The sequence below is a fragment of the Syngnathus floridae genome, chromosome 18 (assembly GCF_059516105.1).
Source record: "Syngnathus floridae isolate MCC-2025c chromosome 18, RoL_Sflo_1.0, whole genome shotgun sequence".
In the NCBI taxonomy this organism is placed as follows: Eukaryota; Metazoa; Chordata; class Actinopteri; order Syngnathiformes; family Syngnathidae; genus Syngnathus; species Syngnathus floridae.
Genome location: NC_142430.1, coordinates 8,618,800 through 8,636,413, shown reverse-complemented (window position 1 = coordinate 8,636,413; position 17,614 = coordinate 8,618,800). Strand labels below are relative to the sequence as shown.

At 43.5% G+C, this 17,614-nt stretch overlaps 4 protein-coding genes across 6 annotated transcripts; all 4 read left to right on the top strand.

Annotated features, from left to right (window-relative positions):
* The first annotated feature begins 532 nt into the window (after positions 1-532).
* On the top strand, positions 533-6,069 carry LOC148382857 (band 3 anion exchange protein-like). Of its 2 annotated transcripts, none has more exons than XM_088360872.1 (17): positions 533-656; positions 909-948; positions 2,103-2,277; positions 2,359-2,494; positions 2,568-2,640; positions 2,718-2,760; positions 2,831-3,015; positions 3,080-3,284; positions 3,377-3,580; positions 3,648-3,796; positions 3,914-4,108; positions 4,182-4,589; positions 4,657-4,823; positions 4,898-5,139; positions 5,231-5,400; positions 5,480-5,653; positions 5,736-6,069. In XM_088360872.1, the coding sequence occupies exons 3-17, from the start codon at positions 2,124-2,126 to the stop codon at positions 5,814-5,816; spliced, it is 2,586 nt and encodes an 861-aa protein (XP_088216998.1). In that variant the 5' UTR covers positions 533-656; positions 909-948; positions 2,103-2,123; the 3' UTR covers positions 5,817-6,069. The 2 variants fall into 2 exon arrangements, with proteins under 2 accessions (XP_088216998.1, XP_088216999.1); XM_088360873.1 differs by lacking the exon at positions 533-656 and having other exon boundaries at positions 795-948; positions 4,182-4,430; positions 4,500-4,589.
* Positions 6,070-6,210: 141 nt separating this feature from the next.
* LOC148382856 (upstream-binding factor 1-like protein 1) lies at positions 6,211-8,355 on the top strand. Its single transcript, XM_088360884.1, has 12 exons — positions 6,211-6,403; positions 6,466-6,650; positions 6,728-6,799; positions 6,910-7,065; positions 7,127-7,182; positions 7,259-7,283; positions 7,357-7,409; positions 7,494-7,635; positions 7,708-7,749; positions 7,886-7,930; positions 8,003-8,071; positions 8,144-8,355. Exons 1-12 carry the CDS (start codon positions 6,394-6,396, stop codon positions 8,189-8,191), a joined length of 903 nt encoding a protein of 300 aa, XP_088217010.1. The 5' UTR covers positions 6,211-6,393; the 3' UTR covers positions 8,192-8,355.
* A 331-nt stretch (positions 8,356-8,686) lies between these two features.
* atxn7l3b (ataxin 7 like 3b) lies at positions 8,687-11,341 on the top strand. Of its 2 annotated transcripts, none has more exons than XM_088360885.1 (8): positions 8,687-8,803; positions 9,219-9,456; positions 9,521-9,653; positions 9,778-9,949; positions 10,041-10,141; positions 10,221-10,243; positions 10,331-10,376; positions 10,610-11,341. In XM_088360885.1, the coding sequence occupies exons 2-8, from the start codon at positions 9,406-9,408 to the stop codon at positions 10,687-10,689; spliced, it is 606 nt and encodes a 201-aa protein (XP_088217011.1). In that variant the 5' UTR covers positions 8,687-8,803; positions 9,219-9,405; the 3' UTR covers positions 10,690-11,341. The 2 variants fall into 2 exon arrangements, with proteins under 2 accessions (XP_088217011.1, XP_088217012.1); XM_088360886.1 differs by lacking the exon at positions 8,687-8,803 and adding an exon at positions 8,845-9,067.
* On the top strand, positions 10,744-17,452 carry smarcd2 (SWI/SNF related BAF chromatin remodeling complex subunit D2). The gene is made up of 14 exons (XM_088360875.1): positions 10,744-10,890; positions 11,563-12,218; positions 12,715-12,905; positions 13,490-13,532; positions 13,606-13,728; positions 14,128-14,247; positions 14,915-15,010; positions 15,415-15,516; positions 15,604-15,765; positions 15,860-15,957; positions 16,162-16,297; positions 16,368-16,490; positions 16,558-16,659; positions 16,729-17,452. Exons 2-14 carry the CDS (start codon positions 12,066-12,068, stop codon positions 16,780-16,782), a joined length of 1,503 nt encoding a protein of 500 aa, XP_088217001.1. The 5' UTR covers positions 10,744-10,890; positions 11,563-12,065; the 3' UTR covers positions 16,783-17,452.
* The last annotated feature ends 162 nt before the right edge of the window (positions 17,453-17,614 follow it).

The window sequence follows — 17,614 nt, the reverse complement described above, 5'->3', positions numbered from 1 at the left end:
GGCACAGTTTGGAAAAAAAAAAAAAATCCCCCTCAGGCATTTTGGGCTCTCAATGCAGTCAGTATGTATCAATCCGGAAGATACTCACAGTGTTATAGAACTTAAAGATAATTCTGTCACATGTATTGATTGTATTCATCAATCTATGTAGTATAGTATCAGATGTGCTTTTTTTGCAGGATGAATCAACCCTAGCTGTGCAATTGCTGTGATACAATGCTGCCCCCTGCTGGTAGAGATCCACAGCTACTCCAAGTGAGTACTGTATCACACAAGACTATCACTATTCATTAGATCTTTCAGTGCAGCTTTGATTTTATTAGATAATTTGTTTGGCTTTTTTAATGGTTTGATACCTGCATATGTTTTTACATCCAAGCCGGCCCTGCTGACCTTACAGGCCGACTCTTGCTGACCAATCTTGACAATGGCTTGTCATTTATTTGAGGTCAAGTATTCAGTATTTTTTTTTTTGTCACAGCAGAGTCAATCATAATTGCACATCCATTCCAGTAGGTGGCATAACCCTCCGATGGTTTCAGGTGATGCCGGCCGTAAATTCCGCTATGGAGCACCTCAAAACTTCTTCTCCGTTGGACGTTGAGCGTCCTGGCCTACGGACAGCACAGAGAGCGACCGTGCTTAGCCTTTTGAAGGTGAGCACCTCAACCCAAAAGTGCAATCCAAGCCTTTGTTGACCTCTAAACACGGACATTAAATGGGATAAGATGCTGGTTGCATAATAACATAGCCGCACATAGCAAGCAGCTGTATATACTATCAATATTATGGGTGCTGGATGTCAGACTGTCAATCGGATGCACGCATGGGTGTACCACCCATCATCTTGCAGCATGCATCCGTACATATAGCCTTTTATAAAGTCACACTTTGCTCTTGTTTCCCAGGTCAGTCGCCTGTCACCGCTTCTGTGGATGACCGCACGAGGTAGGTGCCAACGTCGCTCCGAAAGTTCCGACTACCATGACGACACGCGGAGTTTTAATAGGAAAGCCATGCAGTGTTAGTTAGGACATTTGCGGTATTTTATCTAACACCTGCTGAATGATAAATGATCAAATAAAGTATTTATGGGCAGGTATGACATCACAGTAGTAATAATATTAAATCCATGTCATCGTAACTTTTACTGATGTAGAGTTGGATTACCTGTTCTGGTCTGACACCATATTATGAATTTAAATTATTTTTGAAAAGCTTTATTTTGAGTAAGACGTCAAAAATGAGACTCATTTCTTTATTGAGAACAAATGTGTTAATTCAGAATTTGCTTTGCAGCTAATCTGAAGAATATAATATAACATAGGTGATTATTCTGATATATTGTTATCAATGTTGTATAGTAGATTGTGGAGAAAATGCATTTTAAATTTGGTGGTAATCATTTGAAGTATTTTTGAGGTGGTACGGAGCCAATGATGATGAGCCTCTCAGTGCATCATCATGATCCGAATTTGCACCTTTTAGTTCTAAAACGCAATGTCACATTGTCACTCACTTCGAGGCAGTCAACACACACACACACACAGGCGCCACTCATACTTCCGCCAAATGTCAATCCAATATTAATCTCCCGCCCCTTTGTTCATCCGTGTTTTGGAAATAAATCATTCTGTTTTCACATTCAACTTCAGCGTCTACGGAATGCGCCGCCGCACAACACCTCATTAACTTTCTCACTTCAAGAAAAACCGATCGGAATTGAAGTCATTATCATCCGTGTAGAGTAATAAACATTTTTATGCAGCAATAGCACATTTATATTGAAACGTGTTTATGAATATAGGTAGTAAATACACAATGATAAATTCTGATTCAAATATTTTGATTTCCACACTTACACACGAGCCATAGCTGTCACACACTGTCAAATGAGGGACACGCACACTTCTAGCGTATTGACATTCCAAACATGCCCTGGATGAGCTGTCACCGGCCCAAAGCTTACTACCACTATGTTTAACCTTTAGACATACTCCAAGATGTCCATGCAGACAAAGGCTTGACCGAAACAATTTACGCAAACGCCAAATCATCTCAAATCATCTCCCATGTTCTTGCATTTCCGATGCTCGCCACAGTTGTCGCTGAGAACGTCGACGATGGACCACAAGGAGCAGACCTACTGGCAGGAGACGGGGCGATGGGCGGCCAACGAGGAGAGCTTCGATCCCCAGTCCGGCGTGTGGGCGTCCTCACCTGTCTCGTACCTCACCTTCAAGAGTCTGGTCCAGTTGCGACGTTCCATGAACACTGGTCATCTATTCATCAAGAAAGAACTCTCCAAATGTCACATTGGGACACAATAAAAATGTGCCCACCATTTTCTGCATCCAGGTGTGGTGCTTTTTGACTGTGCGGAGAAAACCTTGGATGGCATCGCAGAGAAGATTGTCGCTGAGATGCTTAAGCAGAAGCAGATCAGACCAGGAGACCAGGAGGGGGTCATGAAATGCCTGCTCCAGAACCGCTGGTAGACTCCAAAACAAGCAGTGGGGAATCGCTCCACTTGTAATCTCCAACCATTTTCCATTTCATCCCTCCAGCCAACAAGCCGATCCGGAGAGTCAAGCCCTGACGGACGGAGCGGACCTCCACAGGTTCTCCGTCAAGGAAAGGGTACGACTTGAAGTGACAAGCAAAATAAAAGACAATATCGAGGAACTCTAATGAATCCGTCAATCTGTTTTGTGCAGAAGGAAGAATCTGACCACGTCGAGGCTTCAATGGTGTTAGTAGGTGGGAAAGTTCACTGTCACATAATCAAAGTTGCATCCATCTTGAGGCACCTAAACATTTTTTGCTGCAGGAGTTTTGGACTTCCTGGAAAAGCCAGCAGTCGTCTTTGTGCGTCTGAAGGAGGCAGCGGCGCTCGACTCAGCCTTGGAGGCTCCTGAGCCGATACGCTTCGTCTTGGTGCTGATCGGGCCCGCCAATGCCGAATTGGATTACCATGAAACCGGGCGAGCCATGGCGGCGCTCATGGCCGATAAAGTGAGTTTGCCGACACTCAGAAGTGGAAGTCCACTATTTTATTGCCTTCGTTTGTGTCCACCAGTTGTTCAACCAGACGGCGTCCCGGGCGAAAAGCCTGCGAAACTTGACCGAAGCCGTAGGCGACTTCATGGACTGCAGCATCGTCATCCCACCCACCGAGATCCAAAACGAAGCCATGCTCTCTTCCATCGTCAACTTCCAGAAGAAATTGCTGAAGGATAGAGTCCACTCGTCGGAGCCCGTGTTGGAAAGCAAGCCGAGTCAGAGTAAGGCCACCAAAGCTTGTGGAGAAAATGTCATGGAAAAGCTTTTCAGAGGTGAAATTTCAGAACCTAATCAAGTTTTGGGTTTCTTGCAGTTACATTCTCTTCCGCACCACCGCCCGAAGACCCCCTGTCCCGTACGGGTCGACCGTTCGGCGGGATGATACGAGACATTCGAAGACGATACCAGTATTACAAGAGCGACATTACCGATGCTCTCAATGCTCAGGTCCTTGCTGCCATTATCTTCATCTACTTTGCAGCTCTCTCTCCTGCCATCACTTTTGGGGGCCTCCTAGGTCTGTATGCAGTACCGATATGAATAAATGAGATGGTGGTGCTTAGCTATGGTACGTCTTCGTTCAGCGGACAAGGTGGAGGATATGATGGGCGTCTCGGAGCTTCTCATCTCCACAAGCATCCAGGGGATTATCTTCTGTTTCGTTGCTGCCCAGCCTGTTCTTGTTATCGGCTTCTCTGGTCCTTTGTTAGTGTTTGAAGAGGCTTTCTTTGCTGTGAGTCAGAAAAAAATAAAAAGAATCAAAATGACGGGTCAAGCAGATTATTCGTTGTAACGTGAGGACACATAGCAAGAAATGACCAAAACAAACAGTCATGTCTTGTTGATCCAGTTCTGCAAGTCCCAGGAGATCGAGTACATCGTCGGGCGAGTGTGGGTGGGCGTGTGGCTGGTGATCATCGTGGTGGTCATCGTAGCGTGCGAGGGAAGCTTCCTGGTGCGCTTCATCTCCCGCTTCACCCAGGAGATCTTCTCCATCCTCATCTCCATCATCTTCATCTACGAAACCTTCGCCAAGCTCGCCAGGGTAATCCGTCATCCGTTGCTCGTCTTCCTTCAGCCAATATGATTCAGAGTGCAAAACTCTCCCACCTTTCCAGATCTTCAAGGCTCATCCGCTGATTCTGAATTACGATCATCTGAACGCATCTTTAGAAAACCCCTGGCACCCAAAAGTGGAACGGACGGTCATGTTCGACAACGCCACCGGCAACACGACCGTCATCGCCCGAACTTTAATGCCAGCCTACCCTAACACAGCCCTGCTCTCCATGTGCCTCATGCTTGGCTGTTTCTTCATCGCATATTTCTTGCGCCAGTTCAAGAACGGAACATTTCTGCCGGGAAAGTTGAGTAGCTCTTTTTACTCTTTGCAACAAACTATTATTCAAGTCCTCATCATGGTGTTGCTCTTACAGGTCAGACGTTTGTTGGGTGACTTTGGTGTGCCCATTGCCATTTTCCTCATGATTGTGGTGGACTACTCCATTGGAGACACCTACACACAGGTTGGCGTGGAGTGAATGCCTTGCATATTTCTATGACATTGTTTTTAAAAAGCAAATCTATCTGTAGAAACTGGTGGTCCCTAAAGGTCTGATGGTGTCCAATCCCGCCAAAAGAGGCTGGCTCATCAACCCATTTGGCGAGCACTCACCCTTCCCCGTATGGATGATGTTTGCATGCTGCGTTCCGGCTTTGCTCGTCTTCATCCTCATCTTCTTGGAGTCTCAAATCACAACGTAGGTCTTATGGCATTTCTAAAGAAAAAGCTTCTTGGGTAAGATGGCTCATGTCCTCAAATGAAATGCCCCAGCTTGATCGTGAGCAAACCCGAGAGGAAGATGGTCAAAGGCTCCGGCTTCCACTTTGACCTTCTGATTTTGGTGGGCATGGGCGGGATCAGCGCCATATTTGGCGTGCCGTGGCTCAGCGCCGCCACCGTGCGCTCTGTCACTCACGCCAACGCCCTCACCGTCATGAGCAAAGGAACCAAACCTGTGATCGAGAAGGTGCTGGAACAGAGGGTCAGCGGCATTGTTGTAGCCCTACTGGTTGGTAAGTGAAGGTGGTAGAAAGTCACAAGTAACTCCCAAGTACCCAATACTTATTGTTTACAAACATTATGAAAATATTTCTTTGTTTTTAGGTTTGTCCATTTTAATGGAGCCCATCCTAAAATTGATTCCCATGGCAGCCTTGTTTGGGATCTTCCTCTACATGGGTGTCACCTCACTCAACGGCATCCAGCTGTGGGATCGTATGCTGCTTCTGCTCATCCCCAAAAAATATCATCCCAACGAGCCATATGCAACCAAAGTAAGAATCGCTGGTTGCCACGACTACCACATCCGGCGGGATTTGAGCTTGGGTTCTAACGTGACACTTTTGATGGTAGGTGAACACCAAAAGAATGCACTTGTTCACAGTCATCCAGATCGTGTGCCTCGCTCTTCTGTGGATTATTAAATCCAGTCCGGCATCCCTCGCACTCCCGTTCATACTCATCCTCACCATTCCCTTACGCATGTTCATGACTGGGCGTCTCTTCACCGAGCTGGAGATGAAATGTGTAAGTGGCTTTTCAGTTTAATCCAGCACACTTTATGGATGTGAATGTTAAACTCTTAGTTTACATTTCTATTGTTGTTTAGTTGGATGCGGATGACGCCAAAGTGACCTTTGAGGAGGAGCCGGGTCAAGATGTCTACTGGGAAACTCAGATGCCATTGTAGATATAGAGAATGGCCACTTGGAATAAAAAATAAATAAAATAAAAACAGAAAACACCACTCAAATTTGCTGGGAAGTGTATTCCATTAAAAGTGGCTATAGAATAGTTCTTACGAGCTGTTACTTAAATATGACAAATCAATTTTTTCTAATTAAAAAAAAATTGGCCGTCAGGCTATTGGTGCCTTTTTCCTACTCATGAAAAGACTTTATATTTTACTGAAACTAAATAAAATGATCATTGGGGAAACATTCCATCGTGGATTATAGTCTTCCTTCTAACATGAACACAAAATAATGCTTTTAAAATGTGTTTTTTCAGTTTATTATTAGCATTACTGTCCTTTGTTTTACAGTAAACAGGAGTCAGTTTTACTCACATCAGAACGCTAGAGGGCGCAATATCTGCTTGTCCCCGTCATCCTGATTACACGAAGAAGACATGCTCGTTCGTGATTGGTTCTCTAAAAACCATGCTTGCCCGTCAGTGACATGTTCTCATTATATTCATGGTGGTACTCGTATTTTTGTTATAAACACGATATACGCTGAAACACGAGAAGTCCGCTCGAAGCCAAGATGGACTCAGGTAGGTACTGCATACTTCAGCAACTTGAACCGGTTGTTTTAAATATATTTTTGTTATTTTAGGCAACAAAGTGTGGACGAATGAAAACCTGTCGAAGCTTGTGAGTGCGATGAAAAAGAACATCTTAGACTCTGACCGAAAGAAAACGTTTTCCCAAGGCGTCAAGTCGCTGGACTGGGGTAAAGTGGCATTCCCTCCATTTTCACCTGAAGATTGTCGAGATAGGTGGAAAGTTGTAGCGCACAATGTGAGCCGAATTTCCTTTTTTAAAATGTTGTATTGCACAGATTCTGTTTTGTACTAACATGCTCATTCTATTGACAGATGCGCAAGTTTCGAACACTCGCAGAGCTTCTTGATGAAGCTGCAGATGAACTTTCAAATACACCCAGACTGGTAAATGAATGAAATCCTTGTTTGGTGCATTTAACAACAGAGCATTCATGTTGTAAACAAAAAAATGCACACTAAATACACACAGTAATTGTAATCTATCTGTCTTTTAGGTTGATTCAAAGCCCCCAAAGAAACCTGGTCATCCAAGCATCATTTTTTACCAAGAGAACATGTACAAATATCATGAGCAGCACCCAAGTCTGACTCGCAAAATGCTCTTCAAAATAATCACAGACAAATACAAAGCTCTGACAAAAGAAGAAAAAGTAAGCCCCCAATTTATTTTTCTTGTTGTGAATGCATCACTACTCATTTTATCAATTACAGTCCCCATATGTGGCAAAGTACCAGCATGCGCTTGCACAATACAAGAGGAAGTTAAGGTACTAAAATCATTTTGTGATAAAGTCATCTGAATATTGTTTTGAAAAAAATCCATGTGGCTCATTCTTGTTGCAGGGGTGAGGAGGGGACGCAATTAAAAGTATGAGAACGTCACATCTGTCTATTTGTAGGCTTATTTGTTGCAAAATTTGAATTGATGCATTTCTTTCTAGGGACAAAGTTTGGAGGAATCCACAGGGGACCCCCAGCCTCCAAAGCCCCCCATGTAAGACACACACAAATGGCTTAACATGGATTTTTATTTGCTTCAAATTCTTGTCAGCTTTAACCGTGTGTTGCGTGTCTGTAGAAGCGGTTATCAATTATTCTGCAAGGAGCAGACGCAGTCCATGGAGGACGTTCCCAAAAGGTCCTACATGGTCGAGTGGGCCAAACGCTGGCGTGAGTTGACAGACGACGAGAGGAGCAGCTTCAGCAAGCGCTGCGAAGCGGTACGTGCGCAAGCTTTTTATACGTGGACACTGTTTATCAATTTGAAGTCTGATCGTATTTACCTCGCGTAGATGAAGAGCGATTACGCGCAGAAGATGAGGCACTATCATTTGGTGAGTCTTTTTCAAGATTGAGAAGCTGAGCATGGCGGGAAAACATCACATTAAATTGCAATATTGAAAAAAAACGGATTCATTTCAAAATCGCTTGGCCCTAATATGAAATTCACGCCAAACATTTCAATGACAGAGTCGTCAACGCCTTGACGGACACAAGGATGATCCAAGACCCTCAGTGAGTATTAAGAATGCTCGATTGTTCACAGCGTGGTATTTTTGTCATGTTTTTGTGTCGCTTGTCTTTCAGGATTCTGAAGATGAAGACATTGAGGATAGCAGCAGCGATGAAGAGGAGCAGTATTTGGATTACAATGAGGTCAGGATGATGAAACAGGAGTTTATATTTTGTTGTTGTTGCCACACTAAAGCGAGCAATGTCAATCCACAGGAGTTTGACGATGAGGACGACGGTGACATTTGCTTTAATGTGTTTTAGATGGACAGAGTTCTCCTTTTATGTGAAATGTTAAACTTTGGATTTTGAATCAATGAATGCTTTCAAAATACCAGCAGAGACAATGTTATTAATTGCCTCTGTGTCTCTATTTTTATTTATCTGCAACATTGTGTTTAATAAAAGATTTTAATACCATGGAAAAATGAATGCTGTTTTTTAGGATGTCTGTTCGTAGTATTCCAAAAATGCAGTTATCCCAGAATTCCACTTCTTCCACCCCCCCAAAAAAAGTTAGTTGAAATGACACCTTCAACAAATCATTCCCATTCCAAATTCAAACTGTTCACATCATTCAGAACCTCTTGATATTGGAAAGGTTAACACATTTTTTACAAAGCCACCAAATATATATTCATTTAAAAAAAAACACATTTCACCTATATTACACAAGCCAATGGAATTTTGGAACATATGTTCATAAGGACTCGTTTGCATTTTAGTTTTTACTCAAATCATTGAATAAACTAAACCGTATATATATTTTTCTTCCTCCAATCAAGAAGCGAGCGAAGGTAGAAAGTGAAGGCGTCGCGCTGCGATCGATTGCTTCTGTCTGATCTGCGATCTAAAGATGGATGCCTGCCGCACTAGGTAAATAAACCCAATCAAGCCCTTTTGCGCGGTTGCGCTGACTGCAGACGCGTTTGAATCCACGGCGAGATGTTTGCAAACGAGTGTACGCGTGTTTTTGCGAGATGTTGCGAGAGCAACAGCCGCAATGCAGCGGCGTTGACGTGAGCTTCGGGGCCGGCGCAAATCTGGACGGTGAAAGCCATTCAAGGGACAAACACTTTGGAGTCGCTCATTTAAACTCGTTGAATGTAACATTGGAAGCTCATCGCGTTGTGTTCGCTTGTAAGCCGCCTTGTCGTAAGCTGGCAGCTCCGATCCGATCCTGCTTTTCTTTGTTTTGTTCCGCCTGATTTTTTTTCTTCCAAAGTGGGGGTGGAGGTAATTGGAGTCTTCGCCAATGTAACGTGCTTTTTTTCTTTGTCTTCATCCTCAGCATATAAAGTGGCAAAAGAGAGGAAATCCTTGCAAGTGATCCGATATGCATTTGTGAGCCACCTGCAGCACGTTTTCTTGTGATCGAGTTCCTCCACCAATCTCCTCCCCGCAGCCCTGTTTTGGCCGAGGCTTGCTGAGCTGCAGCATGACCACAGCAGCGACGGCTCATTTGGATCTTCTGGCAAATGAAAATGGAGGAGGTGTCAATGTCCAGCCTGGACAACAGCAAGCTGGAGGTGCGGAGAAAATGCAGCAGAGTGAGGGATTGAGTTTGACAGCCATGTTTCCTGCCGCCTACAGGGCCTAGCGCAGGACATCCTGTCTGACCTGGTGGAGGACGCCTGCCTGGGCCTTTGCTTCGAGGTGCACCGGGCTGTCAAGCAGGGCTATTTCTTCCTGGAAGACACGGACCAAGAAAGCATGCGGGACTTTGGTGAGGATATCACCATAAACGTGGTCTACTCCAAACTGGTCCTCAACAACGGTTCAACTTTTGTGTCTTGTTCAATGTGCTCTCTAAATCCACATCCTTACTGATCTTCTTTTTGTGTCTAAAGAAATCGTGGACCAGCCAGGCTTGGATGTGTTCGGCCAGGTGTACAACCAGTGGAAAAACAAAGAGTGCGTTTGTCCGAACTGCAACCGAAGCATCGCCGCGTCGCGATTCGCCCCGCACCTGGAGAAGTGCCTCGGCATGGGACGCAACAGCAGCCGTATAGCTAACCGCAGGTAAGGCGTCCCACAAAAAAAAAAAGGCATGGGAATGAAGACGTTTTTTTTTAACTCTTACTTTCACGGCATTTTCTTCCTTTTTTCACAGAATAGTCACAGGTAACAACACCAACAACAAGTCCGAGAGCGACCAAGAAGACAACGACGACGTCAACGATAACGACTGGTCGTACGGGGCGGAAAAGAAAGGTCCCTTTATCAATGATTGGCTTTCTAAATGATAATAATTGTGGAAAATGTCTTATTCTTTATTTGCTCACATTTACAGCCAAGAAAAGAAAAGCTGAGAAGGTAATTTTATCATTCTTGTTTCTATAACCGTCTTTTGAGGCAATGTGAATTCACCGATTCCAAACAATGACTTTTGTGTCACTTCAGAATCCAAATTCACCAAGACGATCCAAATCCTTCAAGCATAAGAGCAGTAAGTGAACCACCACATTAAGTATAATTATCCATGCAGAAATTGTGAACAGAAAAAGTCTGCACACCCCTCTTCAAAATGCCAGGTTTTTGTGAAGGTCCAATATGAATCATTACAATTTTTCTTTCCACCATTTATGTGACTTAAAACCGTTGCAACTCAACTGAAAAAAAACTGTGAAATCATTTGAAATGGGGAAGTAAAAATTGCTTATTGTGACCTTTTGCCCACAGGCATGATGGGTCCTCGACGTCGCCTGGACAACCAGGAAAGCCCACGCATGTTGATGAAAGATGAGACCTTCCCTCAATAACGACGCGTGCTAACAACCAGCAGTGCTTGAATGTGGTGAAAGTATTTCTTTTTTTTTTCCGCTGGCTCGTACGGTAATGACTGCTCAGACCTCCCACTTAATACTTGACACTTTTTTTTTATTTTTCAAATCATCGTACAGACACTGGCTATTTTTGTCCTCTGCTGGACAGTCTCTCACCGTAATAATGAACTATTTGAGGTATGATTTTAATGCATATACGATTCAATGTGTTGTAGGAAAAAAAAAAAAAAAAAAGAGTGAATTACGCATAGAGCGCGTATGTCATTCAGCTTTGTATTTTCTTCCGGAAGAAAATTACTAAGGGTCACATTACGTTTCAGACAATCACTAGAAATGGGTTGTCTTCTGTTGTCACACTTCTGCGTGTGCATGGATGAGTTTGAACGAGTGAACATTTAATTGTACAAGCAATTGCTGCAGAAGCAGGTTTCTTTTTTTTTCTTTTTTTGGGGAGGAGGGATGGACTTGTTCTTTAGGGTTCAAACATGTCTATCTTGTGTTTACAGTGTAAAAGGGTTGCACAAATCCTCAGTGTGATGTGATAGTGTAAATATTCACATAGTTGAATTGCTGCTATAACGGCTCGGTTTCTTTCATCTGTTTTATCATAATAAATTTGTTAGATGTCTTTTGGGCGTCAATACAACTGACTTAATTGCACCAGGGGGCGCTGTCGAATCAGCAAGGGTTATTCAGACAGTTGGAATAGTTAAAATAAGTCTTCAATAAATATTTATTGTTCATTTTGAGAATAGTCACTGTATTGATCAGGTGGTAGGGAAAAGCGAAATTTATTTTTTGTGTTTTTTTTTTTTTGTAATGCGCTCCTACGGTGTTTGGTGCTTTCAGGTGCTGGGAACTAAAATGCGTACATCGGATAACATTTCTGACAAGTTTCTGTTAAAAAGTTCAGCGGGTAAGTAATGAAGACTAATTATATTTTGGGGGGAAATTTCATTGCAAAAGCCAAACAAAACAATGCTTTGCAGTGAAAAATAGAGCAAAACGCATTGTTATTGCCAAATTACCGATGTTTGTAAACGCAGCATTCGACATACGAGCTATTGCCTAAAAAAACACAACGCCAATGTAAGCTGGTTGAAAAGGCGTCCAACATTCACATCAGTTCAGTATTCGAACCAGAACAACTAGTTATAAACAAAAACCCGGAACTTAACACGACAGGAGTAGAACATCGTTTATTTTTATTTGTTTTGTTGTTGTTTACATTACGTGCTGTCAGACTACGTCAAGGTAACGCGAATTAGTAACTTTTAAACTTAGAACAGATACAACCATTCAAGGTTGGAGCGACCTTTTCTCTCCTTTTCCCCGTCACTGGAAATCACGAAATGTCGACGAGGGGAAGTTTCACGGGTCCGACTATGAGCCCTGGTCTGAACCCGATGAATGTTGGACTCTCAGCGGGCTTGAGGATGCCCGGGATGCCGCCTACTGCAGCGGCATACCCCCGCTCCTTAAGCGGCGCAGCGCAGTACACCCAGGTTGGTTTTTCCCTCTTTTTGCATGGTTATATTGATTAAACTCCGCGGTCAAAAGGTTAACTGAAAGATTTTCTGTCCACGATTAGCGTTTACTATACAAAATATTCGTTTTTAAACGATAATAAAGCAGCGCCGTCAATGTGCAGCCGTGCTTCCGCATTTGAAAGTAGCTACAAATTCGGGTTTAACGCACAAGGCATGATGAAGGAACTTTTGAATGTTTTCTATTTTTCAAAAGTTCAAAAGACTCGGGATCTTTGAGTTGAAATGAAATCAAAGGTTTATCACTAGCACCATCTGTAAGTGAGCCTCACTCGGAGCCATATGGGGTCAACCCAACATGTGGGTCAAATGTGCCATTACTGTTTTTAATACTGAATCACGCAGTCGTCTCAAAAATAGAGCAGAATAATGAAACTATGAGTGGCCAACCACTGGTATATGTATTTAGAATATATTATTTAAGTGAGTCAATATTTCTTATTCCCCCTGCCAGCGTCCAGGGATGCCCCTTGGTAGAATTGGGGGCTCGATGGGAGTTCAGCTTCCCGGTCCCTCGTACGGCAGCAGCAGCATGCCCATGCGACCTAACATGGGGCCTCCAGCAGGCATGGACCCCACGCGGAAGCGCTTATTTCATCACCACCTTCAGCAACAGCAAGAAGCGCTGGGAGGCCACCGGCGAGGGTAAGGCGTGAAGAAGTGAGAGTGTGTGATGAAAGAAGAAGCAACGGTTCTTAAAAAAAAAAGGCTGTTGAAATGCCACATGGCCAAGCGGACTGATAAACATTTCTAAATCACGTAATTAGTAAATTTGACAGAACACCATCCCTAATTCTAGTAGTCAAGCACTAAACAGTAAATCCATCTTCAACCAAACACACGAGGCTCACAGTCATGGCAGCATCTCGTGACTGGAGACCGGTGGCTATTTTTGACTTCAAACCGCTCTGTGATGCCACACTCAACCACGGCAAGTCTTGAGGTGTGGCTCCGTTTGCAGTCTCATCCACAATGAAGCTCTTTCACGGCTTGCCGAAGTCTCCCCGTAAAAGAAGAATTGCCCCCCGAAGCGACACTTTGGACTCTTCTGAGAATGCTTAAAAGGATTCATGATGATGTGGAACTGTGATAAAGTACAAATAATTGCTAAATGTGTGAGCGTGATGGTTTCTTTGAACAATGAACAATAAGTCTCTGGAAAAAAATCCATAATTTACCATACTTAAGTAGGCACTTGATGCAGATAATCATATTTCTTTTGATTTTAGGGCAAAAAGACGCAAGATGGCCGACAAGGTTCTCCCACAGAGAGTAAGTGATTTAACATTACGTTTGGGAATTGGCTGTGGTCATTCTACATAATATCTTCATGCTGCCTCTGTAGATCCGCGACTTGGTGCCAGAGTCTCAGGCCTATATGGACCTCTTGGCTTTTGAGAGGAAACTGGATCAGACCATTGCACGGAAGCGCATGGAAATACAGGAGGCTATAAAGAAGCCCATTACGGTATGTAACATTGTGACACACAAATAGGCAATTGAAACGTATAGAAAAGCTATGGTCCTAAGGCGCTTCCCTGCGGTACACCACCATTTCTTTGTGTTCCACTGTGAACACCGCTAGACAAAAACTTGCTTCATTTTAATGAGAGTATTTTTCCGAAAACATAATGACAAACAGCCCTGAACACTCTGACCCCACGTATTGTGCAAAAATGTAACTAATCTTCATAATGAGCGCATTTCCCAGCAAAATTTACTTGAATAAATCAAATAGTCTCAGAAAGTAACTCATGGTTCTTCATAAAAAAAATCTGCTTGTCATTTTTCAACCTTCACTCTAAATTTAACAGACGCCAGCTTGTCTAAAAGCTCTTGCTTGTTTGTTTCCTTTTTGATGACGCAGCAAAAACGCAAGCTCAGGATCTACATTTCCAACACGTACACCCCGTGCAAGCCCGAGGGCGAGGAGGCAGAGAAGGTGTCCTCCTGGGAACTGCGAGTGGAGGGAAAACTTCTGGAAGAAGTAAGCCAATTCCACTGGAATCTCCTTCCGGGCATTTGTATTTTCGGGCTCCATTGTTGCGTCTCTTCTGGTCGCGGCCGGTTGGCTGGGGTGATGCGTCCAGATGTGCGTTTACTGCGCTCCACCCCGACACACGCAGGCCCCCGCGCTGCTTTGGAAGGCGGGAATTGAAACCACAGGCCGTTACATACCACGGGGCTGACATGCCTCTCCTCCCTCCATCAATTCCAGCAGCACTGGCGGTGTCATCTGGGGCCACATGAAGGGGATGTTCAGGCATGCTGCTCACAGCCCAGAAGGGATGTCGGAGAAGAAGTGAAAGAGGTCGTGTTGTGCAAACATGCTTCCACAGGGCCGGGGTGGGGCGGGGAGGGAGCGGGCGGGCGGGCGGGCAGCTTTTTCTATTTGTCTCCACTTTTTATGCTTCAATTTGGTCAGCGCAAAGCAATGCAGCTGCAAACGTCGCACAAACTGGAATCATAAAAACACGGACAAAACTAAGGAAACGATGGCGTCATTAGAAGAGGGAAACTTGAATTGTAGTTTTGAAGGCCTTTGTTGGTAGTTCAACAAAATTGAGAGGCAAATTGAGATATTTAATCTTAGTTTGCTCAGCGTTTTTATTTTTGTTGCTCATGTATGTCTTCTACGCACGCTGTGTTCCTAGCCTGGCAAGCAGAAGAGGAAGTTCTCATCTTTCTTCAAGAGCCTGGTGATCGAGCTCGATAAGGAGCTCTACGGACCCGACAACCACTTGGTGGAGGTATGACATAAGTTCGCAAGCATTCCACTTTGAATTTCAACATGAGCAAAACAGCAATGCTTTTCACCAGCCTGACTTGACCCCCAAAGCCCAAATCAGGCGTTTGTTTGACACAGTTCAGGGTTGGCGGCAATTCCAGATCTCCATCTTTTGTTGGTCCATAAACATTTGATTACAGAACATCAAGGTTAGGTTAACGTAGCTCCTGAAAATAATGCTTGTCCTTTGAATTTGGAAGAACATTAGAACTCACTTCAATAAGGACTTGTTCCTTGTAGACCTGCAACTAATGACTTCCTTAATATTTGTATTCATTTTTTTATGAACTTGTCTGTTCACTACTTCTACTCCACAAATTGACTCCGGAATGTGATTTAACCACATTTATTGTCCTTGAATGTCAGTGGCACCGAATGCCTACCACTCAGGAGACGGACGGTTTCCAGGTAAAAAGACCCGGTGACGTCAACGTCAAATGCACGCTCCTGCTCATGCTCGACCACCAGGTGTGTGTGCCCTTTCACGCCTCCATCTTTCTCATTTATCATATTTAAAAAAAAGAATGCTCAACTGTTTTTATTTTTTTGGCACAGCCTCCTCAGTACAAACTGGATCTGCGGCTGGCTCGGCTGCTGGGCGTGCACACGCAAACGCGGGCCAGCATCATGCAGGCACTTTGGCTCTACATCAAGAACAACAAACTGCAAGACAGTCACGAGAAGGAGTATATCAACTGCAACCACTATTTCAGAAAGGTCTGATGACAACAGGACGCCAAAGCACTACTTGTACTTTTCTCACAGCTTGTTGCCTGTCCTTTTGTCTTTTATAATTTGTAATGTTGAACAGATTTTTGGTTGCACTCGCATGAGGTTTTCTGAGATTCCAATGAAACTGGCCGGGCTACTCCAGCACCCTGACCCTATTGTGATCAATCACATGATTAGGTATGCTTGCTTGGATTGGAATTTCCTCCATTTTTTTTTTTTTTTTAACCATATCTGTTTCAAGTGGCTCAATGCCATTTTGTGGTATCTCTACTTTGAAGTCAGTCATAGCCATGTCTAAGAGAAAAATTGTGTTTGGGCACCCTCTGGTGGAATTTATTGGCAATTGTGAATTAGCATTTCTGTGCCTTTGTCTTTGGACAGCGTGGACCCCAATGACCAGAAAAAGACGGCGTGCTACGACATCGACGTGGAGGTGGACGACCCGCTGAAGAGCCAAATGAGCAGCTTCCTGTCGTCCACCACCAACCAGCAGGAAATCGCCGCGCTGGAGACCAAGGTTCATCTAGCAGCTGAATCCAGGGAAAAAAAAAAAAACTTGCATGACTCTTGTTACTTTGCATCGGCAGATACACGAGACCATCGAGTACATCAACCAGCTGAAGACCGAGAGAGATTTCATGTTGAGCTTCAGCAATAACCCTCAGGACTTCATCCAGGATTGGCTCAAATCTCAGTGCAGAGACCTTAAAGTGAACATTTCATGTTTCTCCTAATCATAACACCCACTTTGTGGTTTAACTTGATATTTTCCTCCAGGTAATGACAGAAGTGTCAGGAAATCCAGAAGAAGAGAGGAGGACTGAATTCTACCAGGCGCCATGGATGCCCGAAGCAGTTGGCAGATACGTGTACACCAAAGTACGTCAAGATGGCGCAACGTTGCGACTCTGCTGTTCTCTTTCTAACTGACTCCTGCTTCACTTTCAGGTGCAGCAACGAAGACAAGAACTGGAGCAGGTTCTTGGGATCAGACTCACCTAAAGCATGAATACGTCTTTTTATGAAATTCCTTCAATCTTCCAAGTAGATTGTCATTTTCAGATTTGTTGGAAAAAAAAAAAAAGTTTATGGTAGTGTTTCTTCTCAGCATGCTTCATTCCAAAGGTGTCTCCTTGTAAGTCATGTTTTTTTGATAATACTAAAACATTTGGAGCCATTCTAAAATATACATATACACAAAGGTATATTTTTATTTCGACCATTGTGAACCAATACTCTGAAAGAGCAAAAAAATTGTCTTTGGGGAATGATTGCTGTTTTTATTCTAAACTTTGTGAATGTTTACATGTTATTTTTCTACGGTATTACATTGTTTGAGGTACACAAATAGGTTCGAAATGTCTGTAAAATCAATGTGTTTTGTTTATAATACTTTGTAATTGCATTAATCGGCTCATCATTGAAATGCTTTTGTTGCACCGGGATTGCTTTTTTGAACATTCCATGTTTACAGATATGCCAAACTGTTAAGAATATCATGTTGCTTCTTCCTTTCCCCCCCAAGGTGGTTAGATATTTGCATGTTATTTGAACTTCAAGCTGATCTTTTATACATTTGTAGTATGCCCCCCCGTGACCCGACTCTGGATAAGCGGTAGAAAATTGATGGATGGAGTATTTTTGAATAAACATGCAGACAATTTTCATATTACAGCGCTTATTTTAGTGACTGGTACAAGGTGACGAGTCTGACTTGATGCTATGAAGGTGCTTGTTAGGACAAGTCTGAGAACTCTGGCACTTCAGTTGGAATCGGTGTGCCTGGTCTTGCATGGAGTTATAGTTACTATTTAAATAACCACATACACAACAA

Coding starts and splice junctions, on each gene's coding strand:
- LOC148382857 (XM_088360872.1), top strand. CDS start 2,124: ATGGACCACAAGGAGCAGACCTACTGGCAGGAGACGGGGCGATGGGCG. Junction 2,278..2,358: donor GCGACGTTCCATGAACACTG/GTCATCTATTCA, acceptor TTCTGCATCCAG/GTGTGGTGCTTTTTGACTGT. Junction 5,654..5,735: donor CCGAGCTGGAGATGAAATGT/GTAAGTGGCTTT, acceptor ATTGTTGTTTAG/TTGGATGCGGATGACGCCAA.
- LOC148382856 (XM_088360884.1), top strand. Junction 7,066..7,126: donor CTCTGACAAAAGAAGAAAAA/GTAAGCCCCCAA, acceptor TATCAATTACAG/TCCCCATATGTGGCAAAGTA. Junction 7,410..7,493: donor CAGCCTCCAAAGCCCCCCAT/GTAAGACACACA, acceptor GCGTGTCTGTAG/AAGCGGTTATCAATTATTCT.
- atxn7l3b (XM_088360885.1), top strand. CDS start 9,406: ATGAAAATGGAGGAGGTGTCAATGTCCAGCCTGGACAACAGCAAGCTG. Junction 9,654..9,777: donor AGAAAGCATGCGGGACTTTG/GTGAGGATATCA, acceptor TTGTGTCTAAAG/AAATCGTGGACCAGCCAGGC. Junction 9,950..10,040: donor AGCCGTATAGCTAACCGCAG/GTAAGGCGTCCC, acceptor CTTTTTTCACAG/AATAGTCACAGGTAACAACA.
- smarcd2 (XM_088360875.1), top strand. CDS start 12,066: ATGTCGACGAGGGGAAGTTTCACGGGTCCGACTATGAGCCCTGGTCTG. Junction 15,011..15,414: donor CCGACAACCACTTGGTGGAG/GTATGACATAAG, acceptor CTTGAATGTCAG/TGGCACCGAATGCCTACCAC. Junction 16,298..16,367: donor TCGCCGCGCTGGAGACCAAG/GTTCATCTAGCA, acceptor TTGCATCGGCAG/ATACACGAGACCATCGAGTA.